General features: G+C 37.7%; 1 protein-coding gene across 12 annotated transcripts in view; it reads left to right on the forward strand.

Annotated features, from left to right (window-relative positions):
- ANKRD28 (ankyrin repeat domain 28) overlaps positions 1-15,254 on the forward strand; it is a 189,975-nt gene extending 174,721 nt beyond the window's left edge. For 11 of the 12 annotated variants that reach the window (XM_050777511.1, XM_050777502.1, XM_050777533.1 and 8 more), the window contains 7 exons: positions 2,938-3,025; positions 3,117-3,200; positions 4,157-4,302; positions 4,947-5,029; positions 5,455-5,537; positions 6,497-6,588; positions 11,930-15,254. In XM_050777511.1, coding sequence (XP_050633468.1) covers positions 2,938-3,025; positions 3,117-3,200; positions 4,157-4,302; positions 4,947-5,029; positions 5,455-5,537; positions 6,497-6,588; positions 11,930-12,216 — 863 coding nt within the window. In that variant the 3' untranslated portion in view covers positions 12,217-15,254. The remainder of the gene's footprint in view (positions 1-2,937; positions 3,026-3,116; positions 3,201-4,156; positions 4,303-4,946; positions 5,030-5,454; positions 5,538-6,496; positions 6,589-11,929) is intronic. The other variant, XR_007722763.1, reaches the window with a different exon arrangement.
- The last annotated feature ends 1,122 nt before the right edge of the window (positions 15,255-16,376 follow it).

The raw sequence follows: 16,376 nt of genomic DNA on the forward strand, positions 1-16,376 counted from the left end.
CCTCAGAATAGCCTCTGAAACTCAGGAGGACCCAGTTTACCATCCTATCTGTCTTTCATAAATGATGATAGAAAGTTACGAGATTGTCTGCTTAATATCACCCAGTAATGATTTCTGGAGGTGACCAAGGGGACCCACTGTTCCCTTTTCTCAGTCTGTACTCAGAGAGTGAGTGGTTCTCAAACCCTTTGGTCTCAGCAACTATGGATTGATACTGACTGTATTAGAAATTGGAACTGGGAAATTTTAAATACTTATTGATTTATTTAAAAATAATGTCTATTACATGTTAACATAATCTTTTTTATGAAAACTATTTTCCAAAAGTATTTTCTTTTTAGTGAGAAGAGTAGTACATCTCTTTATAGCTAATTTAAGAGAATAGTTGGGTTCTCATCTGTGTTTTTATTCACATCTTTTTTGCATCACCCCAGGGTTTTCCCCAGGCCACACCTTAAGCACCCATATACCTGGAGAATGGGAGGCTCTTAAGTCAACAATGGACAACTTTCCATTGCTGTATCTTAGTAATGAGTTAACATTCAGCACAATGGAATTAAAGCAGTTTCTCAACCTCAGCACTGTGACGTTTTGGGCCAGATGATTGTTGCAAGGGACTCTCCAGTGCATTGCAAGATGTTTAGCAGCATCATTGGTTTTTACCCACTAAATGCCAGTTGCACTGTCCCACCTTCAGTTGTGATAAACAAAACTGTCTGTAGGCATTGCCACGCACAATATCTCCTGATGGGCAAAATCCACTTGAAAACTACTAGATTAGAGAAAAGAACTGACGAAAGATGGAACACAATTACAGGTTTTTCTGAAAATTACTTTTCCACAATTATAGGATAAAGTTTAAGCTGATTAAGTTTGAGTAATTTAAAAAGAAAGGAAAATATAACAAGACTTTGGTAGGTAAATATTAAACCATGAAAATATATAAAGAGGCCACATAAGAATCTAATTTATTCCTAAAGTAGATCCCAAATAACTCATGAAGTAAGCAACATTTTAGTTATAGTAATTAGGGTATTAAATTAAAACCCTGGCTCTGGAATTAGGGTTAGAAAATTTGAAGTTTGGATTTTTCTGTTTTTCAAGTTACTGTTAAAAACTATGGAGCAGATATTGATCAATAATCAGTACAGTCAGCCCTCCATATCCATGGGTTCGCCATCCGTGAATTCAGCTGAATGTCGATCAGAAATATAGTTAGGCTGAACATGTACAGATTTTTTTGTCATTATTCCCTAAACAATACAGTATAACAACTATTTATATAGCATTTACATGGAATTAAGTTGTAAGTAATCTAGAGATGACTTAAAGTATATGAGAAGATGTGCATAGGTTATACACAAATAAACCATTTTGTACAAGGGAACTGTATAAGGGACTATGGATTTTTGCTGTCAGTGAGGAGTCCTGGACCCCATCCTCCAAGAATACCAAGGACTGGATACTTGTCCTTTACCACAGCAATATCACTTTGGTAGGAAATTGTCCTACAAAAATACTTCCTAAAATAAAAACAAAATGTTGGGCATGGTGGCTCATGCCTGTAATCCCAGCATTTTAGGAGGCTGAGGCAGGCAAATCACTTGAGCTCAGGGATTCAAGACCAGCCTAAGTAGCATGGCAAAACTTCATCTCTACAAAATATCAAAAAATTAGCCAGATGTGGTAGCCTTGCACCTGTTGTCTTAGCCACTCAGGAGGCTGAGGTGGGAGGATCACTTGAGCCCAGGAGGTTGAGGCTGCAGTGAGCCATGATCATGCCACTGCACTTCAACTTGGGCAACAGAGCAGGACCCTGTCTCAAAAAATTGTTTTAGTAAAATTTAAAAATGCCAGAATGTTTCATTACAGCATTGTTGATAATATCATGAAGAATTTTTTTAAACTAACAATCACTTTAAAATCCATAATTAGATTAAATAATTTATCATACACTTGGATACTGTGAAGCTCTTCAGAACACTAAAGAATAAGATTTTAGCCGGGCACGGTGGCTCACGCCTGTAATCCAGGCACTTTGGGAGATGGAGGCGGGTGGATCACCTGAGGTCAGGAGTTCGAGATCAGCCTGACCAACATGGTGAAACCCCGTCTCTACTAAAAATACGAAAAACGTTAGCTGGGCATGGTGGTGGGCGCCTGTAGTCCCAGCTACCCAGGAGGCTGTGACAGGAGAATCACTTGAAGCTGGGAGGCAGAGGTTGCAGTGAGCCGAGATCGCGCCCCTCCGCTCCAGACTGGATGAAAGAGCGAGACTCCGTCTAAAATAATAATAATACTTCTATATATGCTATTATGGAAGGATATGTGTAGTTAATACTAAGTAAAAAGCAAGTTGCGGAATTAAACATCCCATTGCCATTAAAAAAATAAATAGCACAGTCATCTGTCATTTGCTGTTGAGGATTGGTTTCCAGGACCCCTTATGAATACCAAAACCAACAGGTGCTCAAGTCCCTCATAGAAAATGGGATAGTATTTGCATATAACCTGTGCACATTCTCTGCTATACTTTAAGTCATCTCTGGATTACTTATAATAGCCAATGTAATGTAAATGGTGTGTAAATAATTGCTATGCTATATTTAGGGTATATGACAAGAAAAAAAAGTCTGCTCTGTTTTTTTTTCCCCCCAAGTATTTTTAATTTGGGTTTGGTTGAATTGATGGATGCAGAACCCATGGATACAGAGAGCCAACTGTATGTATGTATGCGCATGCAGTTGTATATGCCTAGAAATTTTCTGGAACTACTGGTGGTTTAACAGCTACCAGTGGTTATATTCCAGAGAGGGGAACTGGGAGATGGGATGGGGGAGAGACTTTTACATTTTTCCTTTAAACATTTATGTGTATCTGTGATTTTTGCCAGTATCTCCTTTGAATTTTAATATCTGGTTCTTTACACCTATTTAGGTCACGAGACATGTGTAGAACTGCTTTTAGAACAGGAAGTTTTCCAGAAAACGGAAGGAAATGCTTTTAGTCCATTGCATTGTGCTGTGTAAGTAAAGCCAGAATGAATCAGACTTGGTTTGAGTGTTTTAAGAAATACACCATTGCTGTGAGAATGATCACCATGTTACCTTACACAGGATAAATGACAACGAAGGTGCTGCTGAGATGTTAATTGATACATTAGGTGCCAGCATTGTGAACGCCACAGATTCAAAAGGAAGGTAGGAATTCAACTATGTATTAAATAGTTTTAGCCAGGCACAGTGGCCCATGCCTATAATCCTAACAATCTGGGAGGCCGAGGTGGGAGGATAACTTGAAGCCAGGAGTTTAAGACCAGCCTGGTCAACATACTAAGACCTGCATCTCCACCCAAAAAAAAAAAAAAGACATGATGATGCATGCCTGTGATCCCAGCTATTCAGGAGGCTGAGGCAGGAGGATCACTTGAGCCCAGGAGTTTGAGGCAGCAGTGAGCTGTGATTGCACTATTGCATTCCAGCCTGGATGACAGAGTGAGATCCTGTCTCTGCCCTAGCCCCAAAAAAAGTTTTATTTTCAATAAGAAATAAATTTTAACTACTGGCCTGGTGTGAGAGAATTTACAGAAAACCCATTATTATTTAAAAGTTGATTTTTTTTATTTGCAAGTATAAATTGTTATAAGATCTCAATTATTTTTACATTATAAACGGTTTTTCTATTTATAGATTTTAGGAAATTTTCCTCCTTTAAACTATTTTAAAATGTAAATTTTTCCCCTTTCTTTAGAAGTTGTTTGTTTCCCAAAGATAATTGTTAACAAAGTTAAAAGTTTTCTAAATAGGAATAAAGGCTAGAAGAAAGTCCAGCAGTTGTAAGAGGTGGTGGTATTCAGGTCAGGATTTATTTCTTTCAAAATTTCCTTTAATGATGTAATGTTATTTTAGCAATTTTGTAATTAATCTTTACTTCATACTAGTTCTAGTTTAATTAAGGCCTTCTATATTATTGAAAGTACAAATTTCTATGGGAGAAATTAGTGAGCTCCATTGAGCCTATTTGTTTGTATACAGGCAGTGCTTTTATAGCCTAATATGTAAACCCTTAAAAACTGCATGTCACAAATTAAAGAATATTTTTCCAGCATATATAACATTCAAATTTAGTCATACGTTTCCATTTTTCTTTATCACAGAACTCCTCTCCATGCAGCTGCCTTCACAGACCATGTAGAGTGTTTACAGCTGCTGCTGAGCCATAATGCTCAAGTCAATTCTGTGGACTCTACAGGGAAAACACCTCTTATGATGGCTGCAGAAAATGGACAAACAAATACAGTTGGTAAATAAACTTTAAAATTGTATTTTCCTAAGTATGTGTATCACTTATTTATAACTTAGATCCCAAGACTTCTGACTTCAGCTAGTTATCTTACCACTCCTAAGACTTACAACCTTTTACCTGTTTGCAATCCACATTTTCATTTAGCGATACAATGTTTTAGTTTGCCCTTACTGATTGAGGAGTCTACTTTACGATGGCCCTATAACATAGTGGTGAAGAACACTGACTCTGGAGTTGGATTGCCTCAATATGAGTCCTAGATCTTCCAGCTAAATGACCTGATGCCTCCCTCATTTACAAAATGAGAAAAATAACAGTATCTACTTGGTGGGTTGTTGTGAGGTTTAAATAAATTACTATAAATCCAGAGCATATAAAACAGTATTTAAAATTTAGTGCACAGTCACAAAATAAATGTTAATTGCCATTGTTAGAGTGTGTGACTTATACAACAATATAATTGTCTCATACAATTATATGAAGATACAGTATATATGTTATATATTACAATATTTTTCTTGTACTTAAGTTTTTGTGAGAGGGACTGTTTTGCTTTGTATCTTCGTTTCTCTACAGTGAGTTATTGGTAATCTAAGAAACATGTTCATAAACATAAGAATTGATGCACTTTTTCCTCCCAGAGATGCTGGTTAGCAGTGCTAGTGCAGAACTGACTTTACAAGATAACAGTAAAAATACTGCCCTCCATTTGGCTTGTAGCAAGGTATGTATACATTTTAAGAACATGTTTTCATTGTTAACAGTGGCATTAAAAGTTTTTTGACTTCACTAAAATGAACAGAACTCAGGACCAAACCTCTCTAATGATCACTGGTATTAGATTTCTTGAACAAAATTATTGACTTATAAGGCACCATGGCGTATGAAAGTGTCCAGTAAGCCAAATAAGTTTTGGAACACAAGCCTAAGTATAATTATCCTCTTTCCTTAATCTTAATTTTGTCCTCTTCTCCTACCCTCACTCCCAAGATGTGTTTGGGCAAATATTAAGATATTAGCCAGGAAAATTCATGGCATATGAATGGTGTTGTACATATTATATGAACTAGGGTTGCAGATTGTTGGGTGTATAAATGTACCTTGAATGGTACCCAAGTTTTTATAACTTATCTGCCACAATTTTTGTAGGGTCATGAAACTAGTGCCTTGTTAATACTGGAAAAGATAACAGATAGAAACCTCATCAATGCAACCAACGCAGCCTTGCAAACGTGAGTACTGTCAGTATCTAGTATAAACTTTGTGACCTATAATTATAAAAATGATAAATGGATTTTTTTAAACATACGACTGTTGGAATAGGTTTCATTAGTCATAGAAGCAATTTTAATAGTTTACAACTGTCGAAACTCATTTCTAAAATGATCACAACTAAAAGGCATATTATTTAAAATGCTTTTGAACTGAGACTTCATTACAACATTGACAATAATGTATTTTGTTCTTAATCCACCTACCTAATTTTCTGAAGGAAAGTAGTACTATTTTGTATATTTTATGGAAATGAACTAATAATATGTTACTTGAAACTAACAATAAATGAGGTAAGAAGCTTTATGTGTGTCTGTAAGCAAATAAAGTTTCTGAAAGAATCAGACTTTTTAATAATGTGAGCAGCCAACCTCCAGATTGACTGACAGAAATCTTACATCAGTGTCTCTCATTGTCCTTTACTATTCCATTTTGAGGTTTAGTAAAGATAAAAATCTTAGAATATTGTTGCCCATTCTGGGATTAGTCAGATCCCTTGAAAGTCCAAAAATTAGTCATGATGCTTGTAAGCTGTTTTCAAAACCTATTAGAATTTATGCTACTGCAGTTCACAGTTTTTAATATATAGTCTATGTCTTTACCAGCCTCATTCCTTAACAATGGAGGAATGCAATTTCAATGGTAAAATTATTTTAAACATTGAGTCTGAGAAGAAAAGTAACAAAAGGATTGGGTGAAGGTAGGGACTGTCGATGGGACCTATGGCTGAGCTTGATGTTGAGCTACACGTTGACAAGGTGTGACAGTGCATTGCACAGAGGTTCTGCTCTCCCTACCCCCATCTTTGTTATTAGGACTAGGTGCCTCAAGTTTGTACCTCTTGGTCTTCACAAGTTGACAAAAATGCTCTTTGGCAGCCAGGGGTGTGTGTGTACATGTATCATGTTTTTTCCCCTAGACCTCTGCATGTTGCTGCCCGAAATGGGCTAACAATGGTGGTTCAGGAACTTTTGGGAAAAGGAGCAAGTGTGCTTGCAGTAGATGAAAATGGTAAGTTGGTTCTATATTGTCTTCCCTTAACCTAGAGCTTTTATCTTCTGATGATCCATATTTGAAGAGAAATAAACTTGGATATTTTTTATTAGTCAAAGAGGAGAGCTAAAGTGAATAATGAATAGTAGTTTGCAGCAAAGGAATAAGGGCAAAAGAAATAGGAAAAGTTTTCTAACAGATGTACTTCTGAATTCCTGTATCATCTGTTATAGCAAAGTTAGTATTTACTGTTTATACTTGCCACTTTCTGTTGTTTTAGTAGCCAAAGATTTTGTTCTTTCAGCAAATATTATTAAGATCCTAATTAAGTGCTATATTCTTATTTAAAGTCAGTGCTTCTACTCATGCACGAGATCCTGTCCCCTTTTGCCTACTTCATAATGTCACTTTGACAGTTCTCTTTTATGTCCTGCGGTAACAATTTTTCGCTCTCTTCCTGTATTATTCTTCAGTATATAAACACTAGTTCCCTCATCTTTAAAAAACAATTTATAAATCTCACTACTCTTGCCAGCTGCTGCCATATTTCTGTGTTCCCCTTTGCAGCGAAACTATTATCTTGCTGTCCCCAGTTATTCACCTCTCATTCTTCCATTCTTTTGTTGTTATTGTTGTGTTGTTTTTTGTTTTTGAGACGGAGTCTACCTCTGTTGCCCAGGCTGAAGTGCAGTGGCGTGATCTCAGCTTACTGCAACCTCCGCCTCCTGGTTTCAAGCAATTCTCAAGCCTCAGCCTCCCCAGGTAGCTGGGATTACAGGCACCTGCCACTATGCCTGGCTAAATTTTGTATTTTTAGTAGAGACGGGGTTTCACCATGTTGGCCAGGCTGGTCTCACACTCCTGACCTCAGGTGATCCGCCCACCTCAGCTTCCCAAAGTGCTGGGATTGCAGGTGTGAGCCACAGTGTCTGGCCTCATTCTTCCATTCTCTTTTAATTTCCCTGTAGTCAGGCCTTCTCCCCTCACCCCTACACATAACAAAACTATTCTCATCAAAACCACCTATGACTTCTACTATGTTAACTACTACTTAGCTCTCATTTTACTTGATAAATCAGCTTTTGACATAACTGATTACTTGTTTCCTTTGATAAATTTTGTTTACTCTGGTTTTTGAACCCCACACTTCCTTGGTTTTCCTTCCACATTACTAGTTATTCTTTCTTAATTTCTTTTACAAAATTTCTCCCTCCTTTCCTTCTGGGACTCAGTCCTTCATTCTTTTTGCTTTCTCTATCTACATTGACTCCCTAGTGCTCTCATCAATTCCTTTGGTTTTAAATACTACCTATATGCTGAGAATTCCCAGATTTGTGTCTCCAACCCAGACTTCTCATAGTCTCTGTATATCCACGTGCCTAACTGACATATCCATGTGGATATCTGATAAACAACTTAAACCTAGAAAGTCCAGAACTGAATGGTTGATCCTTTTCCACTCCCCTTGCCAGACCTACTCTCCCCACAACATCATGATCTCCATTGAAGACAATTCTTATTCTTATAATTGCTCAGGGCAAAACCCCTAGAGTCATCCTTGATTCCTCTCACTCATACCCAGTGTATAGTCCATCAGCATACACTATTGACTCCACCTCTAAAGTAGATTTAAAATATGCCCACTTTTTTATTTATTGCTACCAGCCTGTCCTGGATCCTTTTAAAGTATATGAGAACATGTTACTCTTGAATTTCGGTTCGGTTTGGTTTTGTATTGTTTTGTTTTGTAAAGAGACAGGGTCTCACTCTGTTGTCCAGACTGGAGTACAGTGGTAGATCATAGCTGATTGTAACCTTGAACTCCTGGGCTCAAGAGAACCTCTCACCTCAGCCTCCCAAGTAGCTAGCACTACAAGTATGCACCACCATGCCCAGCTAATTTATTTTTTGTGGTGATAGACTCTCACTATATTGTCCAGGCTGGTCTTGAACTCCTGGCCTCAAGCAATCCCCCCACCTCGGCCTCCCAGAGTGCTCCACCTGGCCCCATTCATAGTTCTTAAAATGACTTTACTAGGCCCTATATGATGTGTCTTCCACCTCGTCACCTTTCTGATACTGTTTCCTAGTCTTCTCCTTTCTCTACTTGATTCTGCAATGCCAGCCCCTCCACAGCAGGGTTATACATGCATTGTGATCTTCATTCTGACTGTTTACTCTGCCTGAACACTCTGTCCCCAAACATCCCATGACTAAATCCGTCACCTGTTTCAAATCTTAGCTCCACTTTCATCTTCTCAATGAAGCATATTCTAACTACTCTGTACTACAACTTGCTAGATACTCCTACCACGGCATTCTCAGTCCTTGTTAACCTGCTTCACTCTTTCCTCTTTTTTTACATAAAGCTTTTAACATATTGTTTATTATGTTGATTGTGTGTCTTCCCCACTAAAGTGAATGTAAGCTCCACAAGAACAGTGAAATCTTTATCAGTTGCATTCACTGATATATTCTTAGTGTTCTGAATAGTGCCTGAGCAAGTGGAGGCTCAGTGAATATTTGCTGCATGAGTGAATATTTGCTGCCTGAGTGATTATGCCAAGCACCGTACTAACTTCTGAGGATACAGTGTAAAATAAGACATAGTCTACTCCCTTGGAGATGAGTGTAAACAGGCTATTAATGATGCACTTAAAATAGTTTAATTGGAATAAGCATAGAATGCTATGAGAGTACTTAAGAGGGTCTTCAAATCCTTTCTTGCAGGATCAGAGAAGGCATCCCAAAAAAATGTGACTGCTAAGCCAAAATCCAAAGGATAAGGAGAAAGTGGGGAAGGAACTTTCTAAGCAAAGAGAGTGGCATGTTAAGAGATATAACTGGCCGGGCACAGTGGCCCATGCCTGTGATCCCAGCACTTTGGGAGGCCAAGGCGGGTGGATCAGCTGAGGTCAGGAGTTTGAGACCAGCCCCGCCAACATGGCGAAACCCCGTCTCTACTAAAACTACAAAAATTAACCAGGTGTGGTGGCACGTACCTGTAATCCCAGCTACTTGGGAGGCTGAGGCAGGAGAATCGCTTGAACCCAGGAGGCAGAGGTTGCAGTGTGCCGAGATCACGCCACTGTACTCTAGCCTGGGTGACAGAGCGAGACTTCGTTTCAAAAAATAACTCCCATGCAGAGGAGAGGAGCCTATTTTTAGTCATATTCTGACTAGAAAACACACATGAAACATGCTTCTTTCCCCAGCCCCACTATCATCCAAGGCATCCTGGCCTATGTAATGGGTTGTTCTGCCTGCCAGCAGCAGGAACAATAGCAGCAGGCACCTTTAGAAGAACCCTTGAAGGAAACGTGGGCAGTGAAGCACTCCCCTAGCTACTTTGGACAAATAAAATTTAATTAAAAGTACAGACAGCCTTCAGCCACTGCTGCCAAACTTGGAAGGACATCAGTTGTTCTCTTTGACCCTTGACAAAATGGGAACTTTACAAAGGGGGAAAAAAATTACTTTTTGTGACTGGGCACAGTGGCTTACTACTGTAATCACAGCATTTTGGGAGGCAGAGGCAGGAAGATCGGTTAAAGCCAGCAGTTTGAGACCAGCCTGGGCAACAAAGCGAGACCCTGTATCTACAAAAAAATTTTAAAAATTAGCCAGGCATGGCATGTGCCTATAGTCCCAGCTACTCAGGAGACTGAGGTGGGAGGATCACTTGAGCCCAGAGGTTGAGGGTGCAGTGAGCATGATCATCACACTGCACTCCAGCCTGGGTGACAGAACCAAGACCCTGTCTCAAAAAAATAAATAAATAAATAAATCCTTTCTTTATCAAGGCTAATATAGCATAGATGAAAATATGTGGGAGACTGGAAGCAACCAGATGCCCAATAGTTGAAATGTGTAACTAAACCATAGTATAATCGCACAGTGAAATACTGTATAACAATGAAAATGAACCAACTACAGTTACATATAATATTGATAAATCTCACATAATGCTACACAAAAAAGCCAGATATGAAATAATACATACTATATGATTCCATTTATATTAAGTTTTTTAAAAACTCAAAACTAAACTGTAGGCTGGGTAAGGTGGCTCACATCTGTAATCCCAGCATTTGGGAGGCTGAGACAGGCAGATCACTTGAGGCCAGAAGTTTGAGACCAGCCTGGCCGACATAGTGAAACCCCATCTCTACTAAAAATATAAAAAATTAGCTGGGTGTGGTAGCACACACCTGTAATCCCAGCTACTCTGGAGGCTGAGGCAGGTCAATCACTTGAACCTGGGAGGTAGAGGTTGCAGTGAGCCAAGTTTGTACCACTGCACTCCAGCTTGGGTGACCGAGTAAGACTCTGTCTCAAAAAAAAAAAAAAGCTATAGTGTTTATGACTCCAAGTTGAAAGCAAGGAAATTACTACCCCATAAGCCAGGATAGTAGTTACCATTGTGGAAGAAGAAAGGTATAATGATTGGGTAGAGGATATATGGAGGCTTCTGGTATGCTGGTAGTGTTCTCTTTCTTAACCTGTGTGGTGGTTATACAAATGTATGTTTTATGATAAACTATTAAAGTTCCATGTGGTATAATTGAAGCCTGGCATCACACTATTCTCACTTTTCTCCCACTCCATCCTCAAGACTGAGTGTTGTACCAACTGAGGTACCAAATGTTTCCTCCTTGGTTTGCTGTGTTGACACTTTGTGGTAACTTATGACTAAGGTCAGTTGTCTTCTGCTTAAAAAAGAATATTTACAAAGGAAATATTTGTTTTGATTTAGTAGTTTTTAAAGTTCATCTGTTTAGTTTGTCTTCAAGAGACTATGACCCCAAGAGAAAAGTTAAATTGACAACCAAGTGTCATTCGTTCAACACCTATCTTCTGAGCACCTGCCCTGTGGCGGATCCATGAAGTTATACACATTTAGATTTCTTAGCGTCAAAAAGCTTCCTTACATAACTACAAATTAAATTTTTTTATTTTTTCTTATCTTGACACTGATAAAACTACAAATTAACATTAAATCTCTGCTTACCATCCTGAAAGAAGATTCACTGATCTGTGGTGGTTTTCTTATTCTAGCCCAGTTTCTTCTGTGAATTCAGATGGATACGGATAAGTTGTGAGATCTTGGGGAAGTCGTTCTTCTCAGGGCCTGTTTCCTATTCTGTTGTCTAGTCTAACGTCTCCTTCCACCCTAGGTTTCTATGGCTATTCTTTTTCTACTTAATAGAAACTTGTAAATCATGCTGGTTACAGCAATTTATTATAAGCTACGTAATGTAAAATATGTCTAAAGTTGAAGTACTTTAGGCTTATTTCCTTATCTTTGCTGAAATATGTCTCAGGATGCTTAATTTTTAAATTTTATCTTTAATTCTAGGCTATACCCCAGCTTTGGCCTGTGCTCCCAATAAGGATGTGGCTGATTGCCTGGCTCTCATTTTGGCCACCATGATGCCTGTCTCATCAAGTAGTCCTTTATCATCCTTGACATTCAATGCCATTAACCGTTATACCAACACCTCAAAAACAGTCAGCTTTGAAGCTTTGCCCATCATGAGGAATGAACCTAGCTCCTATTGCAGTTTCAATAACATTGGCGGGGAACAGGAGTACTTATACACTGACGTGGATGAGCTCAACGACTCCGATTCTGAGACCTACTGAGAGGCTGAGGAGGAGGGAGTTCTCACAGTAAAGCTTCAAACTGTGCTTTTTCAGGAAAAAGGCACTTTGATATTCACGTAGAAATTCAACCTAAGAGGAAAGATCGCACAGTGAGCCAGTGTTAAGAGATGTGATGACATTAGGAGGAAGAGTTTTAAAGGCAAGTTTTACAAAAGGAACTTCTAGAATCTTGAAATAGACTTGACTGAGGAAAACACGTTGATGTCAGAGTTCTTTGTGGAATTGTTTAATTTGGTTTTGCAGTGCCAGGAATAATTGGGGACACTGTGCACTCTAACCTGCTTACACAGGCAACACTATTGTAACAGAAGAAATAAAGACACTAGATTTAAATTTTATCAATAAAATTACAACTAAATTTAAAGGCAATAAAAGTTTGGTAGTAGGCATTATGTGCACAGCAAATTGCAAAAGGACCAAATAACTGAAAGGTTTTTTTAATAAAATGCCATTTTGTGGGAACTGGAGTAGATGAAATGAAACATTACCTAAACCAAACTGCAATATTTCTGGAAATGAAGCTGAGATTTGGTTTTAAATGTTGAGTTTGTTTTTTTTTTTTAAGAAAATATCTGAAAGCCTTCCAATGCTGTATTAAACCATGAGAGAAAGCAGATGTATTTTTACATTTTTTTCTTTTACATAAATATTTCAAATTTCCAATTTTTATACTATTAGAATTTAAAACCAGCTGACTGGGTGCAATACGGGTGAAAATACTTGTGACATAGACATTGAGATGGATTGGGGTCAGGCTGTTGCCCTGTTTTGAATGGTTTGGGTTTAAAATAGTACTATTTTTGTTTAAAAATGTAAAGAATTTCCAAAAAAAAAAAAAATCATGAAATCGAAAAGTAGATTATTTCACCCTATTGCAGCTAAGTGGTTCTGGGGCATGGAGTCTTCAACCTCTCTACTTTGAATGGCACACCTTAGTCGCTTAGGTTACTTTTGTGTCCCCACCTTGGGTTGGGGGATTTTTTATGTTTATTCTGATCTATGAGTTTTGAAAAAGTGAATAATCAAAAGGAAAATACTTCCTTGTTGTTCATAAATTAAACATCACTAAGTCTCTTGGAAGGCATTTCTGTATTGGGCAAGATTTAAAATACTAAAGCCTTAGGTCCTATTCATATTTAAAGTAGCATGTTTGTAACCTGTTACTATTTGGAGAGAGAAGCAGTTGCCTGCCAAATTGAAGACTACTTTCAAATAGCAAGAGAGAGAGAGAAGGCTGATATTTCAGCTTTAAATAAATATTTGTGTGGTTCTGCTTTTACTGTAACTGTCACTTTCCCAGTGAAAATGATTTCATAAACATTGAGGGTCTTACAGGTATGGGTAAAGTTCTATAAATTGCAACAAAATGATACCCAATTTCATTTTATCCTTTTTGTATTGTGAAACTGGAAACTTTATGACATTGTAAATTATCAGCTGGTTTTTCTGAATATAAAGTGTGAAAACACAGAACAGTATTTTGATCTATTTGATAATTTTGTGGGTTTTTTGAAGAATTAATGAGCATGTACATAGAAATAGTGACTGCTTGAATACTGTATTTACTTGCACTCTTTCAGTACATCAAGATTCCTGTATATTTTAGAGTATAATAAAACACAGATGTGAGTTGTATTTAATGAATAATGTATTTGTATCTGTGCATATTATCTACAAATCTATAAAGTTTCTAGGGCATTGACTACTAGATTTTAAGCATTTTTTCTAAAATATTTACAGAAATTATAAGTCTAATCCCCCATCTTTTCTTTATAATATAAAGAAGTCATAATGAACCCTTCCTAATTATTAGTAGTAGGAAGGTGAATATGCATTTTAATGGCAGTGGACTACATTTTCTATTGTACCTTTTGAAAAAAAAAAGAAAAAAGAAAATTCAAGCAGATTCTAAAAGTATACATATGTGTGCTTTCTCTTTCCTTTTAGGAATTCTCTTCTGAATTCCCTGAGGGAATTTTCTAGAATCTCAGAATTGAAAGAGACCTGAGGTTCATCCACTCTCTAACCTCTTAACAAATGCAGGAGTCCCTTCTACAAGGGTGATCTTTCCACCTTGAACACTTCCAAGTGACTCTACCTCACCAAGCAGTCCATTCAGTTGTTGAGCAGCTCTAACTGTTAGAAAGGTCTTCCTTAGATGGAGTTGAAGCCTCCCTCCCGGTAACTTCTGTCTTTGGGCCCGGGTCTGTCCTCCAAGAGAACCCTGAGAATGTTGGAAGGATGAATCTCGCACATTCTGCCATGTCTTCTCTTTTACAGGCTGTTTGACTTCTCTGCTGAAGTGATTTCCAGAAGGACTCATTTGACACACTATTAGATTTACCACATGTAATGAAATCCAAGGTGTGGCTATAAAGTGACAAGCTGTTTTTAATTTATCACATATACCAGAACTTCTATCGTGCATCACTTATATGTAAATGATGCTGTTACCAAAAACATTAAGGTAGTTCTTGCGAATGCCACCCCACTAAGAAAACTATTTCATTACTTTTGTAATCCATCTGTGAGAGTCTGCCCCCCAGCTTAACCACTTCCTTTGGTCTGCACCCAATGAAGGGAAACCCCAAAGTACTGTCTCAAATGGTATTTGAACTACACCGGTATTGTTGGAATAAGTACATGAACTACTTGAATGAATGAACACAGTGCCGTAGAAATTTCCTTTATGGTTACACCTTGTATATCTAAAGCATTCAGGCCCTGTTCTGTAGTGTTTCTTATCCTCACACAGAGTAGAAAAGCCTGTTTGCTTTCTTTAACTTATGCATAAAAGATGACACCTGAAATATCTGATGTGTATTATAATACCAGCTTCTGCTCTAGAACTACTTTGGGTGAAATGGTGGTAATAGCAAATGACCTCCTTTAACAAGACACTCATCTCAAACAGTGCCATTTAGTTCAGGAGATCTCAAAGTGTAGCTGTAAATTTTGGGGTTAATTTGGCTTATATTGGACCTTTTAAAAGAAATAAAGTTTTTTAATGCAATAAATCAAGTGTCTGTCTCTTTTACATGCAAACTTCTTTTCCCTTAAACTGTCTAGCATTGAATTGACAATTTTTTTTCTTTTTTTAGAAAAAAAAAAAAATGACTTTTTAGCAAAGCTGATTTAGACTTTACATGAACCTATCTATATGGGATTTTCAAATATATTTATTCAACAAATATTGCTTGCCAGCTGTATACTTGGCAGTAGGAATGGGCAGAAAACCAAGAAATTGTGATCTTGTCCTTTAGGAGCTTACAATTAATTTCATTGTGGAAAGGTATAAGTAGAAAGTAATAAAAGTGTAATTGAGGTAGAGATGAATTGATAAAAGGTACAGATTAAGATCACATTGGGAGGGAAGATCAGAACAGGCATCATGGAAGACTAGGTCCGGACATTGAGAATCAGATTTGAACAGATGGAGAAGGGGGCAAATGATACCCTGTGTGAAAAGAACAAAATCAGCAGTTCTTTAAATAGTTGGTGGAGTTGGTGGAGGGGCGCTTTGGGATAGAGTAGATATTGGCACTTAGCAATCCTGAGCATAGAAAGATGATGAAAATGTACAAAAGAGCTAATTGGAAACATGTACAAGATTAGATAATAGAAGTGAGAACAAATGGATATAAATAGGTGATGAGAGGAACAGGTGAAGAGGGCTTTAATAACCTTTCTTAAAATGGTCTTTATGCAGGTAATAATAGAAAATGCCTATGCAGCATTTATCATGTACTGGGCAAGGTTGTAAGTACTTGAAATAAATTATCTCTTAATCCACACAACTGTTCCATGTGGTAGATACTATTTATAGCACCATTTAACAGATGAGGAAAGAGAGGGAGATGAAGTAGTGTTGGCCTAAGGTCACCTGGCTGGTAATTTGTGAAGCCTAGATTCAAATCCAGGCAGTCATGTCTATAGTCAGTGCTCTTAACCCCCTAATGACTGCTGACATGCAATCTGGTCTTTGTTGAAATTGTTGATTTTGAAGTTGCGACACACACTGAACACTTAATTATGTAAGTTCTCAGTTTTATTCTCCTAGATTGCTATTTTTAGAAGAAACACGTAAATCTGACTGCAACAGGTGTTTATTGAACACCTGCTATGTGCCAGGAACTGTG

The sequence above is a fragment of the Macaca thibetana genome, chromosome 2 (genome assembly GCF_024542745.1).
Source record: "Macaca thibetana thibetana isolate TM-01 chromosome 2, ASM2454274v1, whole genome shotgun sequence".
NCBI lineage: Eukaryota > Metazoa > Chordata > Mammalia > Primates > Cercopithecidae > Macaca > Macaca thibetana.